This window comes from Lytechinus variegatus, chromosome 14, assembly GCF_018143015.1.
Source record: "Lytechinus variegatus isolate NC3 chromosome 14, Lvar_3.0, whole genome shotgun sequence".
Taxonomy (NCBI): Eukaryota; Metazoa; Echinodermata; class Echinoidea; order Temnopleuroida; family Toxopneustidae; genus Lytechinus; species Lytechinus variegatus.
Window position 1 is genome coordinate 15,869,723 of NC_054753.1, and position 23,828 is coordinate 15,893,550.

General features: G+C 36.5%; 1 protein-coding gene across 2 annotated transcripts in view; it reads right to left on the reverse strand.

Annotated features, from left to right (window-relative positions):
• Nucleotides 1-3,839: 3,839 nt before the first annotated feature.
• Nucleotides 3,840-23,828, reverse strand: part of LOC121427659 (E3 ubiquitin-protein ligase MIB2-like) — a 45,529-nt gene continuing 25,540 nt past the window's right edge. Inside the window, exons 14-22 of one of the 2 annotated variants that reach the window (XM_041624173.1) lie at nt 21,403-21,557; nt 16,560-16,686; nt 15,374-15,580; nt 13,644-13,822; nt 11,899-12,089; nt 10,759-10,945; nt 9,810-9,930; nt 8,801-8,923; nt 3,840-4,483 (exon numbers count right to left, since the gene is read on the reverse strand). In XM_041624173.1, the coding sequence (XP_041480107.1) occupies nt 4,067-4,483; nt 8,801-8,923; nt 9,810-9,930; nt 10,759-10,945; nt 11,899-12,089; nt 13,644-13,822; nt 15,374-15,580; nt 16,560-16,686; nt 21,403-21,557 (1,707 nt within the window). In that variant the 3' untranslated portion in view covers nt 3,840-4,066. Of the gene's footprint in view, nt 4,484-8,800; nt 8,924-9,809; nt 9,931-10,758; nt 10,946-11,898; nt 12,090-13,643; nt 13,823-15,373; nt 15,584-16,559; nt 16,687-21,402; nt 21,558-23,828 lie in introns of both variants that reach the window. The other variant, XM_041624171.1, reaches the window with a different exon arrangement.

The following is a 23,828-nucleotide window of genomic DNA, read 5'->3' on the forward strand; positions in this document are numbered from 1 at the left end:
ATTTCCTTTAGAGTAACCTGTATCGTCCAATGTTTTATTTTGATTTATGTCACCCTTTTTATTTTTTTATTTTTTTTTCCATTTATTTTTATTTCATCTTTGTTTTGTGATTTTACTGCTTTTGAACTGTTTTGAATCATTCCAATTACCTGTAAATATTGTGATTATATGTGATTTTGAATACCAATAAAACACATAATAAAAAAAAAAAAAAAAAAAAAAAAAAACTTAATTAATCCTTATCTAGCTCGGTATTTGGAATTGTCAATGTCAATGACTTCGTCTTAAGTTTTAAAGGTGGTTTAATTTTCATCGTGGTCAATTTTAAATGAGGCTGGTTAGAGTCAGTGTTTGTCAAATATTGCTATTTCCAATGTCAAATCAAAGGATAAAGATGATGTTATCACAACAAATCAATGTAACTGTGTACAATGAAAATACAATTATACGCATGTAATGGACATTAAATCATATAGCCTCTCGCACTCTCTCATATGCCAGTGGAACAATAAAGAAAATGGTTTCACTTACCGATCAGAGATAAAGAAGATGTCTTCAAAGAATGATTAAAATCCTTCAAAGAATTATTAAAATTGAGTATAATCATGAATAGCACAATTAAAGTAATGTCCAGTGTTTTTATATATTCAGGGGAAGAGTCAAAGTCAGTCATTCATTCAATAGTTCAGGATTTATGTTGTTGTCGTAGCATGGAGTTGGTCGTAGTGGTCGGCGTCGTGGCGTTGATGATGGCATCTTGTCATGTTTCCAGTTAGTTTCATTGTCATCTGTGTTGTCATCGATGTCCTTGTCCTATTGTTCCTCCGTCTGTATCGTCCGTCTGCTCTTCCGTCTGTATCATCCGTCTTCGTCGTCCGTCTGTGTGTTTCTGTAGTAAATTGTAGTCATCGATTTTTGTCATCCGATGTAGCTCAGGTTCTAACAGGGGTTCATGCCGGTGCTAAAACTCATGTAGGATAGATGGTATCTTAACTGTCTTTCCATTAAGAGCTATTCTCAGTCTTTTCTCGAAGCACATAGCCATGTTAATGAAGTATTTTTCAATTAGAAAACCGGGTTCTCCGCCATGTCGTGTTACAGGAAGATGAATGTAATATGATTTTGAGGTATCAGATTATAAGATTAAGATTCGGAGTGAAGTTAATATAATATTCGATGGACGTCTAAGTCTTGAAGTCAGTCAGTCTATCTGGATGAGTGTGTGTCTAGTATTCTATCGTTGGTGTTCTCTTCCCCTCCTCTAATAATCAAGAAGTCTTATTTATATCCTTTGTTTTGGGGGTATACCTATTTAAGGTGGGGGTGATCTAAGCTTGATCTGATTGGTCTACAGGTAACTGTCTATCAAACTTTCTCTGGTATAAGGGGTGTGGTGATGCTCTGTGCAAGTGACTGGGGCTGGAGTGTGAGTCATACTTCTTCCATGAAGTTAGCTGACGTCACTGAGGGTTGGTCTTTTTATGGTCAAGGCTTAGCAGTTAAATGGTATTGGGGGGTTTGGGATTCTAAGATGACATTGGGGGGAGTTTGTAAACAAGTGAGGGTGAATGACTGAAAGGATAACAGGAAGTTATATTCATTCTACATAACATACTACATAACACTAATATAAAATAAAGGAAACCTGAATTATATTTTCAATAAATGTACCATCAAAAAGAAAGGAAAAAATTGTCTACTAAATAGAAAATTTTACTTCATGTATGAAGAACAAAAAAATATATAATACATGAAATTTTGATTGCTTCCCCTGGCTCCCAAAAACTTATTCAGAGTTTGTAAAACTGATCAAGATCACATTACTGACATCTCAACAACTAGTGAGTGACTTTCGGGACCATCTTCATTTTATGTTTGGTGTTATAATCGTATAAAAAAAATTGGCTTAAACACCAACATCAAAAGGTCAACAATGAACTTGAAATCACCCAATGTTAATAACCAAATACATAAACTATGACAATGATCCAAACTTATTCAAACTAAGCAAAGGTATTAATTTGAAAGGAAAATGTTGGATTCTTACATTTTTCCATTGATGATCGACTATTATAAATAATTGTTCTTCAAACTCATATATTTAATTCCCACTTGATCAGTAAATATCAACCTTGGTCACAAAACTTTTTATGAGGCCACCATTAATCTCAGGCTTAACCGCTCACGATGGCAGTCTCCTGCATTTATTGAATATTTTCATTGTCATTATTATTATTGGAAAGTCAAGTTTATGCTCACATCGCTATTTAGTATTCACTATGATTATATTGCTTATGTTATGGATTATTTTGTATATTGCATATAATTATGTCATATCTGATATTGTATTATTTTGAACGGAGTAATAAAAACAAAGCAAAAATATATGTAATTCAATGTAAAACTACTACTCAAATTCAATACACACTTCAGAAACACAAAATACACAATATAGACAAGACTATTGGATCTCTTGAGTACATGAATATGAGATTGGAAATATGTATTTCAAAATATTGCACGGATATAGCATTATAATTGATTTGACCATCACCTTTGTCATCATCACCACAAGTACCAACATCAATACATAAATATAAATTGAGATCAGTTTAGAAATAATACCGCATCCTCTTTTAATGAAAATTGAGCTGTTGCTATCAGACTATAGCAACTTGAAGGGGCAGGTTAGGTTTGGACAAAAGTTTTACTTCTGATCTCAAATACGAAGCACAATATAGTTTCTCTTATTACTTTCCCACACACACATGTGTAAAATGGAAATGTGTACTTTTACTAGGAAACAAACTCATATGTGGTGCTAAAAGGTTAGTAAACCTCACCAGAAAATGAACATATTTAAACTGTTTAAATATGTTTTAAATATTTAATTGTGAATTCAGGTGATAAAATATGACATTCAATAAAGTCTGTTTCTCTGGGCTCACTGAACACTGTACTTTTGTTGTCTATATTCAGCACACAGCATGAAGGAGTGCATTTTGTGGTGGAGTTTACAAACTTTTGAGCACAACTGTATATAGCTTCCAGAAAGAATATGGTGACACAGAGAAGCTTCATGCATCAGAGGCCAAACTGTCCGAAAGCTTCAATCTGAATCTGTTCCAGCAATATTAACATCATCCAACAGATACATTCAAAGACCTGAGGAAAATGGAGCTATTAAAATTGTGGCATTGAGGTCCCATTTCATATAGAATTGTAATAATAATAAATGCATGATTTCTATAACAAATTTACTATCATCCAATCAGATCAAAGAATTTAAGTAGCTTTAACTATTATTGTAAATTGTTACTATAACAGGTTTTATGAAGCAGACCCCAGGACCCCGTATCACAATGCTTAGTAAGTGGTTAGCAGACTAATTTAAACATCAACCCCATGTGAATGGAAAGATCATAAATTCAAGTTTGCAATGTTGATGTTGGTGAACTGAAGCTTACGAACAGGCCGCAAACATTATAGACATCCTCCTAAAACTAGCTTTTATAGTTAGACGAGTGAAAATCATTTGAAGCTTCATACATTGTAATGAACAATAACAAAACCCTTTTGGATTCTGCAGTTGTTTTAGACTTTGCATTCTATCTAATTTACCGCGATTTCCCAATGATTTCACTTTCGTCGTCGAGACGTCTTGCGTAAAGTTGAGATGATCTGCAGTGCATTGCAGGGGCATGACCTCAAAGCTGTAGATAAAGTGATAGGTATCGTACTTCTGGGCCCCGTTGCATAAAAGTTTTTATTATGGTAACTCTGCCACACAATGGTAACTACATGGTAACGCTGATCAATAACAAATCACAATCAAGGATCTCATGCAAGTTACCATGATGGTAACTTTCATGCCACGGGGCACTGAACCCAACTGAAAGATAAGGCTCAGTTCAGCAGCCTTTCTCATGCTCTCATTACCAGACTTGAAATCACCCAATGCAATCTCTAACTCAAATAGATGCCTCCCACATCACAGGCTTGGTGGTGGCAGACTGTTAAGCTCCTAAAGTTACAACATCCTCAACTACAATGGATGCCTCACACATCACGAGCTGGGTTTCTCGAGCCCCTGAAACTGTTCAAGGAGCACCGCCGCAGATGGCCTTTTCAAGGGATTAGCTTCGAAGCATGGTTTGAGAATGGTCCGCACATCCGATTTAGCTTTCTTGAGAATCGGAGGTGGCGTGGCCGACTTCATCAGTGTCCTGAACAACGCCATGAACTCCATTCCCTCCCAGAGACGTTGCTCCACGAACAGCTCCAGGAAGGTGCAAGCGATGGCCCAGATGTCGTTCCCTGGACCAGCCCAGGCCTTCCCTTGGCTTTGGATCATCTCCGGGGCCATGAAGCTGATGGTCCCGCGTGGACCTCCGACTGATGTCGAGAGGGACATGGAGCTTCTGGTCTTAATGTGGGCCAGACCAAGGTCACAAAGATAAGCTCGCTTTGAAGAACGGTCCATCTGGAAAAGGGAAAATAGTCCTAGTGATTAAACACATTTTCTTTTGTCGAACAACGGGTATTGCACATATAGAGATGGAGAGAGACAGAGAGAGGGTAGAGAAGAGAAAGTGTGTGGGAAAGAGTGAGAGAGAGAGATGTCCTATTATAGAAAGAAACATCATCTTTATCAATCCACATGGAATTTTTCTGACATGAACATTGAATATCAGGTGCAAGGAAATGCCAAGAATTAACTTTCAGAAACCTATACTATATTCTCTCAAGATGAAAAAGCCTGACTTTCTAAGCATGAGTCCGCATATTCCATTTTCAATCAGAAATATGATATCACAATATGGGCACAAACTGAATACAGTGTGATAGCAGTCACATTTTCACTCTACTGCAAATTTGTCTTGTCTGGAATAAAGGTTTTGTTACTCCACCAATACTCTGTATAGGTAACTACTCTGGTATATTCCAACCTGGTCTACACCCACTTTGACTTATTTCTTGGTCCCATGGTCTCATCCCACATGGTCTAATCCAACACTGAAAAAACTCCAGTGTTGACTTAACACCAGCCCGGAATCTATATATGTCCACATCAGAGAAGTGTTAAACAACACCAGTTTTGGTAATAGTACACCAGTACATGTGGGTGGTAATAGTACACCAGTACATGTAGGTGTTTATACAGCACCAATCAGTACTAAAACAGCATCAGTTTGATTCCAAACTGGTGTTGTTTCAATACTTCTCTGGTATGGACATATATAGACTCTGGGCTTTTGTTGAATCAACAACGGAGCTTTTGCAGGGTAGATCGTCTACAAGTACTTCATCTTATGTCCAAGTACCATTTAGACCACTTGTCATTCTGTCTAATTTCCAGTTGGGGTTTACCCATGCCATCTTAAAGGCCATACTACTTGGTCTAACAAAATTGGTCGTCTCTGTGACCGAATGAACTTCATTGACATTTGACAAAAGTGCCACATTATAAGTAGATGGGGTGGAAATTAGACAAGCTGGGCAAATTAGATTAGGTGAGAATCAGACAAAGTGTGTATTAAACCAAGTGAAGTGTACACTAAATCACAATAAGTCCAAATTGGTAATAGACCAAATTGATTTATCCCATGTGAAGATCACATTGATAGTAGACCAAATTCATTTATCCCATGTGAAGACAAACTGATAGTAGACCAAATTCATTTATCCCATGTGAAGACCAACTGATAGTGGACCAAATTGATTTATCCCATGTGAAGACCGATTAATAGTGGACCAAATTGATTTATCCCATGTGGAGACCAAATTGATTTATCTCATGTGAAGACCACATTGATAGTAGACCAAACTGATTTATCCCATGTAAAGACCAACTGATAGTGGACCAAATTGATTTATCCCATGTGAAGACCGATTAATAGTGGACCAAAATAATTTATCCCATGTGAAGACCACATTGATAGTAGACCAAATTGATTTATCCCACGTAAAGACCAACTGATAGTGGACCAAATTGATTTATCCCACGTGAAGACCACATTGATAGTACTACGTAGACCAAATTGATTTATCCCATGTGGAGACCAAATTGATTTATCCCATGTGGAGACCAAATTGATTTATCCCATGTGGAGACCAAATTGATTTATCCCATGTGAAGACCACATTGATAGTAGACCAAATTGATTTATCCCATGTAAAGACCAACTGATAGTGGACCAAATTGATTTATCCCATGTGAAGACCGATTAATAGTGGACCAAATTGATTTATCCCATGTGGAGACCAAATTGATTTATCTCATGTGAAGACCACATTGATAGTAGACCAAATTGATTTATCCCATGTAAAGACCAACTGATAGTGGACCAAATTGATTTATCCCTTGTGAAGACCGATTGATAGTGGACCAAATCGATTTATCCCATGTGAAGACCAACTGATAGCAGCCCAAATTGATTTATCCCATGTGAAGACCATATTGATAGTACTACGTAGACCAAATTGATTTATCCCATGTTAAGACCACATTGATATTAGACCAAATTGATTTATCCCATGTAAAGACCAACTGATAGTGGACCAAATTGATTTATCCCATGTGAAGACCAACTGATAGTAGACCAAATTGATTTATCCCATGTGAAGACCGATTAATAGTGGACCAAATTGATTTATCCCATGTGGAGACCAAATTGATTTATCTCATGTGAAGACCACATTGATAGTAGACCAAATTGATTTATCCCATGTAAAGTGTGTATTAAACCAAGTGAAGTGTACACTAAATCACAATAAGTCCAAATTGGTAATAGACCAAATTGATTTATCCCATGTGAAGACCACATTGATAGTAGACCAAATTGATTTATCCCATGTGAAGACAAACTGATAGTAGACCAAATTCATTTATCCCATGTGAAGACCAACTGATAGTGGACCAAATTGATTTATCCCATGTGAAGACCGATTAATAGTGGACCAAATTGATTTATCCCATGTGGAGACCAAATTGATTTATCTCATGTGAAGACCACATTGATAGTAGACCAAATTGATTTATCCCATGTAAAGACCAACTGATAGTGGACCAAATTGATTTATCCCATGTGAAGACCGATTAATAGTGGACCAAAATAATTTATCCCATGTGAAGACCACATTGATAGTAGACCAAATTGATTTATCCCACGTAAAGACCAACTGATAGTGGACCAAATTGATTTATCCCACGTGAAGACCACATTGATAGTACTACGTAGACCAAATTGATTTATCCCATGTGGAGACCAAATTGATTTATCCCATGTGGAGACCAAATTGATTTATCCCATGTGGAGACCAAATTGATTTATCCCATGTGAAGACCACATTGATAGTAGACCAAATTGATTTATCCCATGTAAAGACCAACTGATAGTGGACCAAATTGATTTATCCCATGTGAAGACCGATTAATAGTGGACCAAATTGATTTATCCCATGTGGAGACCAAATTGATTTATCTCATGTGAAGACCACATTGATAGTAGACCAAATTGATTTATCCCATGTAAAGACCAACTGATAGTGGACCAAATTGATTTATCCCTTGTGAAGACCGATTGATAGTGGACCAAATCGATTTATCCCATGTGAAGACCAACTGATAGCAGCCCAAATTGATTTATCCCATGTGAAGACCATATTGATAGTACTACGTAGACCAAATTGATTTATCCCATGTTAAGACCACATTGATATTAGACCAAATTGATTTATCCCATGTAAAGACCAACTGATAGTGGACCAAATTGATTTATCCCATGTGAAGACCAACTGATAGTAGACCAAATTGATTTATCCCATGTGAAGACCATATTGATAGAACTACGTAGACCAAATTGATTTATCCCATGTTAAGACCACATTGATATTAGACCAAATTGATTTATCCCATGTAAAGACCAACTGATAGTGGACCAAATTGATTTATCCCATGTGAAGACCAACTGATAGTAGACCAAATTGATTTATCCCATGTGAAGACCATATTGATAGAACTACGTAGACCAAATTGATTTATCCCATGTGAAGACAACCACACACTCGACCAAATTGATTTATCCCTTGTGAAGACAACCTGATAGTGGACCAAATTGATTTGTCACAAGTGAAGACCAAAGAGATTTACCCCATGTGAAGACCAAAATAATTTATCCCATGTGAAGACCACATTGATAGTAGACCAAATTGATTTATCCCATGTAAAGACCAACTGATAGTGGACCAAATTTATTTATCCCATGTGAAAACCAACTGATAGTAGACCAAATTTATTTATCCCATGTGAAGACCAACTGACAGTAGACCAAATTGATTTATCCCATGTGAAGACCACCTGATAGTGGACCAAATCAATTCATCCCATGTGAAGATCAAATTGATAGTAGACCAAATTGATTTATCCCATGTGAAGACCACAATGATTTATCCCATGTGAAGACCACCTGATAGTGGACCAAATTGATTTATCCCATGTGAAGACCAACTGACAGTAGACCAAATCGATTTATCCCATGTGAAGACCACATTGACTGTACTACATAGACCAAATTGATTTATCCCATGTGAAGACAACCTTATACTCGACCAAATTGATTTATCCCATGTGAAGACCACATTGATAGAAGACCACATTGATTTATCCCATGTGAAGACCACCTGATAGTGGACCAAATTGATTTCCATGAGAAAACCTCCTGATAGAGGACCAAATTGATTTATCCCATGTGAAAATTTATCCCTTTACTGCTCATACATGTAAACATATTAAACTTACCATGACATTCGATGGTTTGATGTCGAGATGAAGAATCTTAGAAGCATGGAGGTAGGTCAGGGCAGATAATAGACCCAACGTGGTGCTCATCTTCAACTCTTTGGTCAGGGTGATACCATCCTTCTAAAAAAATATATATATATATATATATATAACTTTCCACCATCTGTCCTGTTAACCCATTCTTTTTATTTGTGACTCTCTTGGGGCAAGCGCGTATCTAGGGTACAGAAGGAAGAGTGGACTGTTTCCATTCCCCCCCCCTCTTCTGGTCACTCCGAGGACCACCCCTGATTTGGAGCATCATTTGTTTTCTTCAAACTCTGTTCCAATTCTCACACTCCACTATAATGTAGTTCTTTGATTTCTCTACATTCAACATTATGTCTACTCAATACAGAGTTATTCACATAAATGGTTTGGTATTTTTGTTTATTGTCTATTTTTGTCTATTTTTCTTCATCATCAAAACTATTCTTTGTGCCCAGTATTTTTTGTCCTATGATTGCATGTGTTGTGTCTTTATACATCTATTGTCGTTCAGATGATGCCAGTACAACCAGTCCTTGTATGCAAATTGTAATCTCTAATTGAAGAAAGTCTGTTAGAGCAAACATTCACATACACGAAAATCCATAATTTATTGTTCAAAATAGAAATGAAATGATATACTTCGAAAAATTTGCTTTGCCCAACTGAACAGGGTAGCAGCGACTCCCATCTTTTAACTTCTTCTGGTCTGACGCGGCCGGGGTTTGAACCCCCGACCTCCCGGTTGTGAGATGGACGCTCTACCGACTGAGCAAACACACCGGTATTGGCATTGGTATTAGCATTGGAATCAAGCCCTAAACAACTCAAAAAGTCCCTGATCCCCCTCCTCCCCTCCTCCGCCCCTTACGACAATACTGTTCTATTGCTTTTTCCAACACTCACACATCAACATCTGGCGACATGGGAATTGTTTAACTTTCTTGTGCGATAGCTCCCTATCACAAAACAGGCATACCTTTTTCTTGAAGATGACATCATTGAGATCCATTCCATCGATGAACTCCATGACAATCAAAGCCTGTCCAATTCTATGGCCAACGGCCATTAAGGATACAATATTCGGATGTCTAGCACGTCTGAAAAATTAATGAGAGACAATTTATGAAACCTGGATCAAATATTCTAATGTGGAATATACAGCAAGAAACACCATGTGGTTGCAACAAATCAGACAGATTACTTTATTGACTATGTAAATACACCGTCTCACAAGCTTCAATCTGAAATCCATGTAATTGTTGGTCCCATTACTTTCACCAACGATATTATTTGCTTGTTATATGCATGATATCATAGGCAAATTATGTGAACATATTTGACAATGCATTTGATGTGTAATGAGAAATATCATATTTTCAAGGGGTTAAACTCAATACAGACAGTTATTCCTTCCTTTATCTCTTAACCCCACCCTATTCTTAACACCCTTCCCCAGAATGTTTCCTCTCCTATCTTCATCAACTACTAGTAACCTTTCCACATCATTCCCCCCCTTAATTGTCTTCACCAATCCCCTTCGCTCACCCAGTTCTTTCACCCCCTCTCCTCCCTTTTCAACCTTAACTGAATTTCTTCCCAACCCTAACTTACTTTCTTTTTAACACTAATAAATTACAGAACTTACTTTCTTCTCAACCCTTACTTGATACAAAATTATTTTCTACTTACTGCTACATGTAACTTAATCCGAACTTCTTAAACCTTACTTAATTCAAAATTCTTTTCTTCTTAATCCTAACCTAATCAAACCCCACTTTCTTCTCAACCCTTACTTAACCCTTACTTTTTTTCCTGACCCTGTCTCCATCTAAATTTGTTTTCTTCATCTAAATGGGGAATTATTTTTCTTATCAACCCTTACTTAATCAGAACTTATTTCCTTCTTAATCCCAACCCTAACTTACTTATGAACAAAGACCTCTTTCTCAACTTCATCATCTCTGCTCCCAGCTGATGAGATGATCTTTACTGCCACTGTAGTACCTCTCCAAACGGCTTTCTTCACCTCACCGAACCCGCCTTGCCCGACTGTTTTCCCCAAATTTAGCTCATCTGGGCTGATAATATGAACCCCTCCGAAATCTTTGTCCCCTGAAGAAGAGCAAGGTAAAAGATGGGGATCTTTATACACTGCAAGTACAGCTTTTCGGTGGGTGTTTCATAAGGCAATTTATGAGTTACAAAAGACTTTGAAACCATGGGAAACCTTTTCTTAAGAAAATGGAGGTGTTTCCCAAATATTTTGTGTGACTTTAATTTGTGCTAACGGACACCACGCACATGATATTAAATTCGCATCTGAGCATAATTTGATCAATGCAGTCATGCCTTTTGTACAACAGCCACACAAAAGGGAACTATGAAGTGCGACTCTATTAAAGTCACAATTGATTCTTTGTGAAACAACCCCAAATTGGTGTTTCATAAAGCTGTTTGTAAACTTAGGCATTTTACACATGACTGAAACGTGTTCATAGTTCCTTAAATCAGTGACATAGGTATAGACCGCTAGAAAGGATCACCAATCGTGCGTTAAGTCATTTGTATATCTTACAAACAGCTTTATGAAACATCTACCTGTTGTGTCATTTCTACATACTTCAAATTCACTTCACTTCAATTTATGATTTCAAAACTGATTAAGGGATTTTATTACCCTGTAACACGCTCCGTTCATAAGAAAGTTATGTTTTGGAGCATTGTGGCCCAGTGGATTAGTCTTCTGACTTTGAAACAGAGGGTTGTGGGTTCGAATCCCAGCCATGACGTAATTTCCTTCAGCAAGAAATTTACCCACATTGTGCTGCACTCAATCCAGGTGAGATAAATGGGTACCCGGCAGGATTAATTCCTTGAATGCATGAGCGCTGAAAGGCAGCTCAAGCTAAAGCCAGTGTAATAATAATAACAATGTGCCTAGGAATAGAATATTTCTAGATAGATGGCGCGATATAAATGCCTATTATTATTATTATTGTGTTCTTTTCATTATTTTTGTTTTCTGTTAAAAACACAAACGTAGGATAAATGTTCATGTAAAGTACCTCGCTTCTTCTGTGTCTTTTGACGTTTCTCTTCACAGGCTTTCTCTTCCTGCTCATGATCCTTCTTCTTCGGCACTTCCTTCTTTTTCTCCTCTTTCCTTTTCTGTTCTTTCCCTTTGTCCTCTCTTTTCTCCTCCTTCTCGTCAAAGTGAACTTTAGCCTCATCTTCAGGTTCTGGTAAATCCTTGTCCCTATACCGAATTAAAATTTGAAAAATTTCAAAAAGCTGCTAGAATATGATATTTTATGGAAAGAGTATAGCAGTATAAAATTATGCAGCATTACTACATTTCCGACGTAGTTGCAATGAGATAACTATGAAGAATTTGTTGCGGTCATTCTCCTCAAATATTTGTTACATGTGTCTTTAGCAAGTCTGGCAAACATGATTAACAAGTGGAATGCCTCTGGCAGTCTCGCCTGCGATTCTGGCAGCAGCTCTGACTTTCATTGCTGACTTTGAAAATGACTACAGAATAATTATTCACAAAACCACAATTTATATGATAGCAAAATACTAGATGTTCATTGACCATAAATTACATTTGACATTGATCATGAGACCTACGACTTTTGCAAGACAATCAGTGATATCCGATTATCCTTATGTTCACCTTTCATGAACCACATCCATAAACTTACAGTTATGATGGCAATACAACAAATACCCACAACATGGCCAAAGCTAATTGACCCTACATGACCTTTAACTTTGGTCATGTGACCAGAAACTCAGGCAGGATGTTTGGTAATCCTTGATTACCCTTCTGTCCAGGGGCTGTATTCTGAACATTGTCTTTTCTCCATATTTTATCTTTTCTCAGAGATATGACAAAATCGGTATTCTGGTGATGTCATAACTTTTGTCACAAAAATTGTCATAAATTTTGTCTCTTCTCTTAAGCGCACATCAAAAATATGCGGCTATAAATGCGCGTAATCCATTATACAAGCAAAAGATATGACCAGTTATGACAGGGGGTAGCAGTGATAAATTTTGTCATATCTTTTAGTACCAAATATCCCGATACCCTGCTAACTTAATGTCAAGCAAATAATTATATCATTTAGATTAGATTGTGGTATTAGTTTCACTCATCATCCATGACAATTTTCAAAATTATTTTTTCATGCTACAGTTAGTTAGGCCCTATGTATTTATTTCCCCTTTTTTTCTATATTTTCCTTACTTTTCTTCTCTAAAATCCTTTACATTTCCCTGCCTCTCTTTGTAATTAAGCGCATCAATATACGCGTAGTTTTACGATGCCAGCAAATGTTTTGGGGATATGCCCTACCTGCCACGGGGCCTTTCTATTGGCTAGAAGGGCTCCCACTGGGAACGATGATTTTGGTTTGCTTCCGAAAAGATGGGTGGAAACTTTGAAAGATATGACAGGGAACAGATAATGTTCAGAATACCGATTTGTGACAATCATGGCGGTGTCACATCTCAGAGAGAAATGACAAAATTTATGACAGAGTTCCAGAATACCACCCCAGGTTACAGGAACTAGGTCCATACACTCTCTAAGTTCGAAACTTTAACCTTAGGTTAAGATTTCGATGTTGTTTCCCCAACATGGTCTAAGTTCATTGACCCTAATAACCTATGACCTTGCATCAAAGTGCATGTTGTTACCACGGTAGGCCTACTGTGTAGCTGTATTGCCAAGGTGCTGAATGAATTATTCACATTTTTAATAGAGTGCATTTACTGTGCGATATTGATAACTTTATCTTACGGTTTGATTCCAGCAACCCTCATCAAAGCATTCAATAGCAATGGTTCCTCATCCAACAGCTCAAAAGGGGTGTGGCCATTCTTATTTTTTATTGTGACATCACTGCCATGCTGGATAAAGTAGGCAATGAGGGCATCTCTGGGCGTGGTGATTGCCGTTTCCTTGACCTCCTTGCACACCTAGAGAAATAGTTAGGATAAATGTGATAATGCGATAAAATACATGTATATATATCAACAATAATACTGCACACTCTAAATTGGCAACACAATACGAATAACAAAATCCTCCAAATAGCTCACTGTAGGTCACTATGATTTATAATTATTACTCCTAGTTTGCTTGTTTGTTTATTTCCCCTATGTTAGCCCATTGTTTTTTGTTTTGTTTTTTTTATTGTATTTCAATGTTATTTGTTTTTCACTCTTTATGTAAGTATTATATTAATTGTATATTTGATTGTACCATGGTGGTGCCCCACCCACAAGTTTTTTTAATGAAAACCTCTAGGGGCTCCCAATCCCATGTTTTTACCTACTTTGTATATACCTGTATTTTTTTGATTGATTGATTGATTGAAATAAATTTTGAATTGAATTGAATATTTATAAATGCAAATTAGCAACCTTTCAGTAAACGTATTCTAATTTATTTAAGTTTGACTCAAGATATATTAATATTCTAATCTTTTATTTAGATATGGCAATAAAAAGAAAATCAATGATTTTGCCAATTTAAGGAGCAAAAGGAGATGACTTTTGGCCTTATGAATGGTGGGCATCTACCTCTATGGATCAATTTGATATCAGATTTTTTTTAGATTAAAGTCATTTGTTGTTGAAAAGCATCGAATACTTTTTTTTTATTTTTCAATATTTCATGAGAATCATAGACTTGGTCACAATACCAGTATATTGAAATACAAAGTTTGATGCATCTTATTTAGTACAAGAAAGGATCCCACTACTCTGTAAAGTTGTGCATAACTTACAAACAAGTTGATGTAAATAAATGCAATTAAGCAAAATGGTAAATATTGATCAAAATTGGATGTAAAATAAGAGAGGTAAAACAACATTGATGTACTTTTGCAAGATATTGTCTGCAAGTTTGTGGGACCTATCTGACCTCATGATCCCAACATCTAATCACTTTGCCAACCACTCGAATGGTTGCATTCTTATCCATCCATTTTGACTGACAAAATGTTAGCTGGCTCAGATAGATTTATCGAAAGACATCTTTATAATAAAATGCCAACAACACACTAGGACACCGTTCTCACTACCTTCCTCAAACTAGTTTACTGGAAAATAGTTTAACGTGTATAATGAGAATGGACAAAGCGATCTTGGAAGCAATCTTCCAAACCGGCTCATAAAACCACCTTGCGATTTAGTTTTCAAGATTGCTTTGCCTCATTTAACTGGTTTTAGCATAAGTGAGGACAAAAACCTTTCTTCGGGAAGCGATTTTGAGAGTGCTACTCCACACGGCAAGTGTAAAATGCTCACACTGCGGTTTTGAATTTCGCGCAAAATATGTCAGCCCACCGAGAGCATTTCCATAGCAACAAGATCGTTTTTTCGTGAAGTGATTTTGAAAACCACTTTTGGGTGATCAAATGGGAACGCTAGCAAAGCGATCTTCCAAACTGGTTTCCTAAACTAGTTTTAGAAAGCGTAATGAGAACGGTGTCTTTGAGGCGGCACATGAAAATGAGAAATTACCTTTTGCAATTCTGGAGTATCTTGGACGAATTTCTGTCCACTCTTTCGTCTCCTAATGGAAAGATGCAAGACGGTGTCGCCGTCTGTGTCTTTGAGGTTGATCGCTGCACCATGGTTGACCAGAAGTTCAACTAGCTCAGAGTAACCCTGCCAGGTCGCTAAGTGGAGGGGCGTGGAGTGACCTTCTCCCGCATCAATAGTTGCAGGCTTCTTCAAGAGGTTCAAGAAAATAGAAAGTACTTATTATTCTGCCATCTTTTACAGTAATACAAGCATGCGTGCACCATTTCAAATTTCTACTGCCTTTATCACTCATGATGATGATGATGATGAAGATGATGATGACGATGATGGTAATGATGATGATGACGATGATGGTAATGATGATGATGATGAGACGATGATGGTAATGATGATGATAATGGTGGTGGTCGTTGTGGTGTTGGCCATGGTGTTTGTGGTGGTGATAATAATGATAAGGATGGTGAAGAAGATGATGATGATGGTGATGATGATGGTGATGATGGCAATTACGATTACAATGATACTGTTGCTGGTGATGATGGTGGTGGTGGTTGTGGTGGTAATGATGATGGTGATTTGGTGTTGATGATGATGATGTTGATGAAGTTGTTGTTGCTGCTGATGATGATGATATGGAGTAGGATAACAATGAATTGGTGAAAGTACTAATAGTGATGATCATGATAATGATGATGGTGATAATGGTGGTGATGATAGTGTTGATGATGATGATGATTTGTTTATCATAATCTTGAATATTGTTGAAATTCTCTTAGTAACATGTATATTCTTCTTGTTTTTAATTGAATGTAACACACAATAATAAAAAAATAGTTTGCTCTGTATTAACAAGCTTTCTATAATTCTTTAAAATGTTGAACCAGTGATGTAATCAAGTCGAGTCAACTCGGACTAAGTCAGAGTCATTCGGTGTTCAAGTCACAAATCCAGTTGAGTCTTCAGTGGTTCAAGTCGTGAGTCAAGTCAAATCATCAATGGTTTGAGTTGTGAGTCAAGTTGAGTCGAAAGTGGGTTGAGTCTCAAGTCGAGTCGAGTCATTCTTCAGACAATCTCAAGTCAAATTGAGATCGAATTGAGTCAAAAACTGGATTCAAGTTCAGTTGAGTCAAGTCTGGTCATTACAACGCTGTATTTTACTCACCAAGTTGATGAGAACACGTGAAATTTCAAGATGATTGTTGACAGCAGCCACATGCAGAGGAGTAAAACCATCATCCTTCTCAATAAGAGCTAGAGACGGGTCCTTAGCAACCATCAGTTTCACCACCCTAACAACAAAAAGAGGAAGAACAATTGGAATTCAGATTATCAACACATTTTCAAAGTGTGTCATTTAACTCATAGAAATAGGAAGCTTTTTAAAGTTCAAAATTTAGTTTTGTTTTAATCTTCAAATTGGCAACAATCATTAATAATATTCTATTCATTTCCTTACTATGAAAATTAAAACTCTATCTTGAACTCATAGAGGTACACAGTTCAAAATTAGTCTTCTTTTGATCTGCAAATAGCAACAGTCATTCAATTTCTATACATTTTAATACTTTGAAAAAACTCTTTAACCCATTCAGATATACAGCTTTCATGAGTTCAAAATTAATCTCATTACGTCAAATTCCCTTTGAAACAATACCACAGTTCGGATTGCGAACTGCGGTGTTGTGCCCCATTTTCCATTTGGATCTCCTAAAACTCATTTCCAAGCCCTTATCAACCGCGCTTGGCCATGTAATCCAGGGGCAGTGGCGTAGCTAGGATTTTTTCCCGGGGGGGCACTGGGGGGTCCTTGCTTTTTCAGGGGGGGCACCGGCCATTTTTCCGGTATGTGTCCACAAGGGCGGATCCGACTTTCGCCAATAGGGGACGGGGGCCCGAAATTATCTTCACCTATATCAGTCACTTCTTAGTTTTATTCTTATGAAACAACGTAAACATAAAATAATCTCATAAGCCTTATAAAAAGTGCGAGCGCGAAGCGCGAGCGATTTTTTTTTAACTTTAATGTATTTTTTCCTGAAAATTTAATTTTCTGGGCAATGTTATGTGTGATCCTGAACCCCCAAGCGCGAACAGAAATTTTTATCAACTGTTCTAGCATTATCGAAAAGGGACCTGTTAAGGACTGCTTATACAGTTACCCACGAAGACGGTATATATTTCAATAATGCGAGCGCGAAGCGCGAGCAAATTTTTTGAAATTCCGACCTAAAAAAATGGTCATTCTCTAAAAGCACTTTTTGTATTAATTAATGGGATAGGTATGTAACTAAACAATTGATGCGAGCGCGAAGTGCGAGAGGAAGAAAATTGAGATTTTAGAAAAATTTAGACCTAAAAGTGGGACACTCTATTCATATTTTGTAAGTCATAAATAGGATATAGTCAATTGGGTATCATTAATAATGCGATCGTGAAGCGTGATATTCTGATGTAAAACTGGATTAAGTACATTTTGAATAAAGAACATGCAGGCTATCGCGCATGTTTTAGATTTAGAATCTGGGCATTCTGAATACATTTGTTTAATTGAACATTATGGAATACACGTAGACAATATGAACTTGGCAAATCAAACAATGTGACCACGCAGCGTGAATTTAAAATGCTGATATGTAGACCATAAAACGAACATTTTACAGAGCACTTAAATTTGTAAATGAAAAAAAAATAATAAGAAAGCTCGATGTCCGAGCTAAAATATGTTTTGCATATTGACTTAAAACTTGCTCCACATCAGCCCATTGAGCAAGATATGAATACCATCGAACAGGAAATTATGGCGCGAAGCGCCAGCAAAAATTTTATATAGTAACATGAAAAGATTTTGTTTTTAATTGCAAGTCCTCTTATTATGTCATTCACTCGTCTTCCTCCTCTTATTTTTCTCTTCTTTTTTCTTCTATCTTTCTTCTTCTTTTCCTTTTTCTTTCTCCCTTTTTTCTTTTTTTTTTGGTCTGCCAATTTTTCTGGGGGGGGGCACCTGGGGGGGGCACACCAAATCTCAGGGGGGGCACGTGCCCCCCCAGGCCCCCCCGTAGCTACGCCACTGTCCAGGGGTAATCCCCGCTGTCTCAATTTCATCCCCACAGGCCAGTATATGAGCGTTGAGCAAAGGACGAAAAGATAAACAACAGCTGCGCTATTACGTAAGACTTCTCTGCCTGTAGTAGGACCTTCAGAATGAAATTATTGTATTCCATATTTAATCACTTTTTCAAAGGCATATTGTATTCAGTAACCCGATGTTAGTCCATTTTCAATTTCGAACGAAGAAAATCTACCTCGGAATAAGGAAAGTAAGCGAATAAAAATGACGGCATGCTTACAGGGACCGCACTCAGCGCTGCGCATGCATCCCATCGTGTGTGGCCCCCTGCTGTGACTGTATATGCCGGGCTGTTGTTTTATCTTCGGACCAACGTCAAGAAACAGGTGTTTTGATACTTAAATTGCTTTCTGGAGGCAGTTACAGCTGGAGAAGAGAATTGATGAGAAGCGGAACTGTGGTATAGTGTTGTCAAACGGAAGTTTTTCGTCATGTCTATTGATCGGATTCTCATATTGACAACAGTCATTTTTTTCTATCCTTTCATACTTTGAAAAAAAAAATCTTTAATCCATAGAGGTACACAGCTTTAATGAGGTCATAATTACTCTCCTTTTGGTCCTCAAATTGGTAAGTTATTTAATTTCTATTCATTTTCATACTTCAAAAAAATAATAATTTGATTTGATTTGATTTATTTCTGCATTCAAGATATATGCAAGATAACATCAAGGTGATACATTTAAGTTTTACAAAGTAATAAAGCAATAGTCATAATAAAGCAATGAAAAATAAATATCAACAAGAAGCAATATTCAATCAAAAGAAAATAACAGTTTAAATGAATGCAGGAGACCGCCATCGTGAGCGGTTAACCTTGAAAATGATGGCGGCCTCGTAAAATGGTACATAAATATATTTCTTCATTGATCAAGTGGGTGCAATGCAGGTGCAGGTGCAGGTGAAGTAAACTGCAGTTGAATAATTAACTTAAAGAGGGGGATGCACATGATTTGATGGTTTTTCTTTTAATAGTGGCTTTAAATGAGTATATTGTTGAACATGACTTAATATTGTCTGGAAAGTTGTTCCAAATATCAGGACCATAATTTCGAATTGATTTATGAGTTATTAATAACTTATGGTTGGTGAGATGAAGGTTTCCTGATGAGCGGGTTGGGTAGGAATGAACAGATCTGTTAAACCTAAACATATTATTAAAGGATGGAGGAAGTTGATTATTAAAGTATTTGAACATAAAGATGGCTACTTGAATTGTATTGATATCAAATATTTTTAAAGTTTTGAGTTTATGAAACAATAGGTCAGAATGAGCCAAGTATTGTGATCCTGTGCACATACGGATTGCTCTTTTTTGCAATTTAAAGATAGAATCGACTTTAAAAGAACCACAATTTGCCCAGACGACATTACAATATGTTATATAAGGGAGGACTAACGAATTTTATAGCAAGAAAAGTACTGTCAGGAAGAGTGAATTTTAACTTGTAAATTATCCCAATACTTTTGGAAACGGACATCGTAACGTGGTGTTTGTGTTGATTCCAAGTCACAGATTCATCCATAATAACAACTAAAAATTTAGATTGTTTTTCTGTTCTAGAGGGGTGCCGTCAATATTAATGTAAATCGGTGTGTTCATGTTATGGGAATGGTGTCTGAAGTACATAAAATGTGTATTTTTTGTATTAAGAGAGAGTTTATTGACTTTGAACCAGTTTGATACTTCATTAATTTCACAATTTACGATATTGTTTAATGAATTTAGGTCTCTTTGAGAATAAAATATATTGGTGTCGTCGGCAAATAAAACGAAGGACAAAATAGAGAAGGTTCTAATGATGTCGTTAATATAGAGTAAAAATAAAAGTGGGTCTAAAATTGAGCCTTGAGGGACACCACATCGGACTAAAAGAGAATCAGAGTCGCAACTGTTAAAATTTACATATTGCCTTCGATTATTTAAGTAGTCTTTAAAAAATGAGAGACATTGACCTCGCATTCCATAATGGTTGAGTTTGAAGAGTAAAATATCATGGTTAAGGGTGTCAAATGCTTTACTAATATCACAAAAAATGCTAATAACGTGTTCTTTGTTCGCTGTGGCATTTGTTATTTTGTCATAAATTTGAAGTAATGTTAAATCTGTTGAGAATTTTTTTCTAAAACCATATTGATTACAATTCAGAATATCATATTTGTTTATGAATTTATAAAGTCTTGTGTAAACTATTTTTTCTAGAATTTTAGATATTGTTGGAAGTAAGGAAATGGGACGGTAGTTACTTATTTCATGAGGGTTGTCTTTTTTAAAGATTGGATTAACTTTTGCTACTTTTAATAAATCTGGAAAACACCTTGAGATAGGGAATTATTAAATATGTGAGTCAGAGGGCTAGCAAGAGGGTGAATTATTTGCTTAAGAAGAGACATGTTAATGCCATCACAACCAGAAGATAATGAAACAATAAAATCATCAAGGCTTGAGCAGTTCATTAGGTCACGTACGTATGGAGAAAAATGGGGTTCTGCATTGCATTAAAAAAAAAGTTGATTGTACAATGGAATGGAATTGTAAAATTTGTAGAATAAGTTCAATTTAGGTGGGGGAGTCGTGGTCTAGAAAATTAGGACTCTCGTCTTTTAATTTGAGGGACATGGATTCAATTCCAGGCCATGGCATGTTTTCCTTCAGCAAGAAATTTACCCACATTGTGCTGCACTAAACCCAGGTGAGGTGAATGGGTACCTGGAAGGAATTTATTCCTTGGATTGCATTACCCCATACCGGTGCTCTGCTAAAGAAAAGGTAATTATGCTGCATTACTGCAGAGCGCTTAGAGACTTCTGATAAAAGTAAGTACGGTATTAAGTGCTATGTAAGCAAGAATAATTATTTTCAGTATTATTAACTTACTCAAGACAGTTCCTTTTAGCAGCATAATGGAGAGGAGTAAATCCAGCGTTGGTTCTGAGCTTGAGATCAGCCGACTGATGATTGACGAAGAGCGGCCACATCTTAGCGGCTTTCTGTTTGATTGACAGGTGGATAGGAAGATAACCATCATTGTCCTGAAAAAAAAATATAGGTATATATTACATAGGTTATGTAGATTCGAATCAGTGATAGGTCAATACGCCATCACGTGACCATAGCTGTGAGGATCGCATTTGTTATATTCAAGGATTTGACGTCACCTCAGTGAATATAACAGCGTTGTATTGTCAATTGCAGCGTTATATTCACTTAGGTGACGTCACTCGCTGATTAGTTGCGTAATCAGGTAGTGTACATGTATTTGATGTATGCGCTGGTGCTAACGTGTCGATTGCATGAAGAATGCACTTGATGTATTTTTTAAAAAAATTATATTATGACGAATTTTATGGATTAGAGCTGTAGTAAGAATTTCGAGTTGGAGCCAGATAATAAATGCAATCTCTGATGGCGAATCCACATAGACTATATAACAGATATTGCCTGGTCTATCTTTTTAATAAATAACACTTCAACTCCCCTCCGAAGCTATATTTTTCCCTCAGCCCTGTGATGGTTCTGTGGGATAACATGATTTGTGTCATTGTTTGAAATACCCATGCAGGTTTGTTTGTTATGTTTTTGCTCGTGCAGAGGTGTGTTTGATTCCATGTTAATGTTGATGTAGAGGTGCATGAAAACAAAAGAAATTACTGAAAAACTCACTCATCACCACGGAAAAAATAACAGTGAATGTCAATAATGCGTCATTTTGCAACTTTGGAATTTTGACCTTGCCCCACATTTCAAGGCACTGCATTTCCATGTGAATGATAATCATATCATATAGGCTATCATTTTACGAAAAATTAAATGATCTATTCGTTGATATTAATTACACATTGATATTTACTAAAACCGTTGAGGAATTATTGGTCAAAGTAAAAACAAAACCGCTGAGACACTCACTCATCACCACAGAAAAAAGAACAGTTACTTTCAATATTGTGCCATTTTGCAGCTTTTGAATTTTGATCTTGCCTCACATTTCAAGGCACTGCACCTCCGTGTGAGCCATAATCATATCATGTAGGGTATCATTTTAAAGGGAATTAAATGTTCTATTAATTGATATTAATTACACATTGACATTTACTAAAATCGAAAAGGGATTATCGATCAAAGTCAGATTTCCAAACTTTTTTTGAGGAGTTTATATTGGATGGCTCAGAATGGAATACTATAAATATTCCACGAGTTTGGGAAAATATTCCACGAATCGTAGATGAGTGAAATGATGCAGTATTTGGTACCCTGGGGTACCAAATAATAATCCGCCATTTTGTTGAATTATTTATTTTATTTTTTGCGCTGTACCCTGGGTTACCAAAAAATGTGTACAAGTATATTTTAATATTTTGTACAGATTTTTTTTTCTCTTTAGTGATCTTATGTAACAATTACTGCATGCAAATGATAACTTTATTCTAATTTTCTTGTTCTGTTCTAATCTTCACTGTTCAATAATGATACCTGTAGTTGTCATTATTGATCTTATGTCTTTGAATTCAATTCAATTCAATTCAATTATTTAGTTGAATATTTGAATGAAATTGGAAATTAAAGTTTGTTTGTTATCAAACCTTTCAGTGTCAGTTTCTCTCATTTATTTTCCAGCACTGTGTGAGTGAATGAAAATAAAATTATAAAATCATGACATTAATATTATTTATTACGTAAATTATAACTATTGACGATAATCACAAGAATCAAAGTCCATAAATTTAATTTTAGCACTCCCCCAACATTGCTCGATCATTATACAAAAACTAATGGCTATCTTCACTTTTGAAAATTCATGCAATACCATTGCAAATGCGCTGCACATGCACTGCGCTGTGCCTGTGAAGGACGAGTAATAAGCCTACACCACCCCCATTGCGTGTACCAGGGCAAGTTTTGGGACTATAAACTAATCTTTTGTGTAAGTTAGCTGTCGAAAAGTATACTTAAATTCTTAAGCATAACATAATTTGTTTACTATTATTGGCAATAGATTGTATCAAAGAAAGGAAATAGGCGTTATGATCATTGTCCCCATTCATTGTCATGATTGTCGCACCGATCGTACGACCGTGATCACCATGACAACAATGTAACTGTATACTATTACAAGACGAGATGGCGCTGCACAACGCCGTACCCCGGTGTACGGCGTGGTGCATCAAATATTGGCCCTTACAAATGGAATATATCTGGTATTTCATGAAATAAAGCCATCCAATATAATTATCATCATCTATCCCACCCCCTCCAACAAAAAAAGAGGGAGAAATTCGATTTAACAAGTCATATCACTTATCACA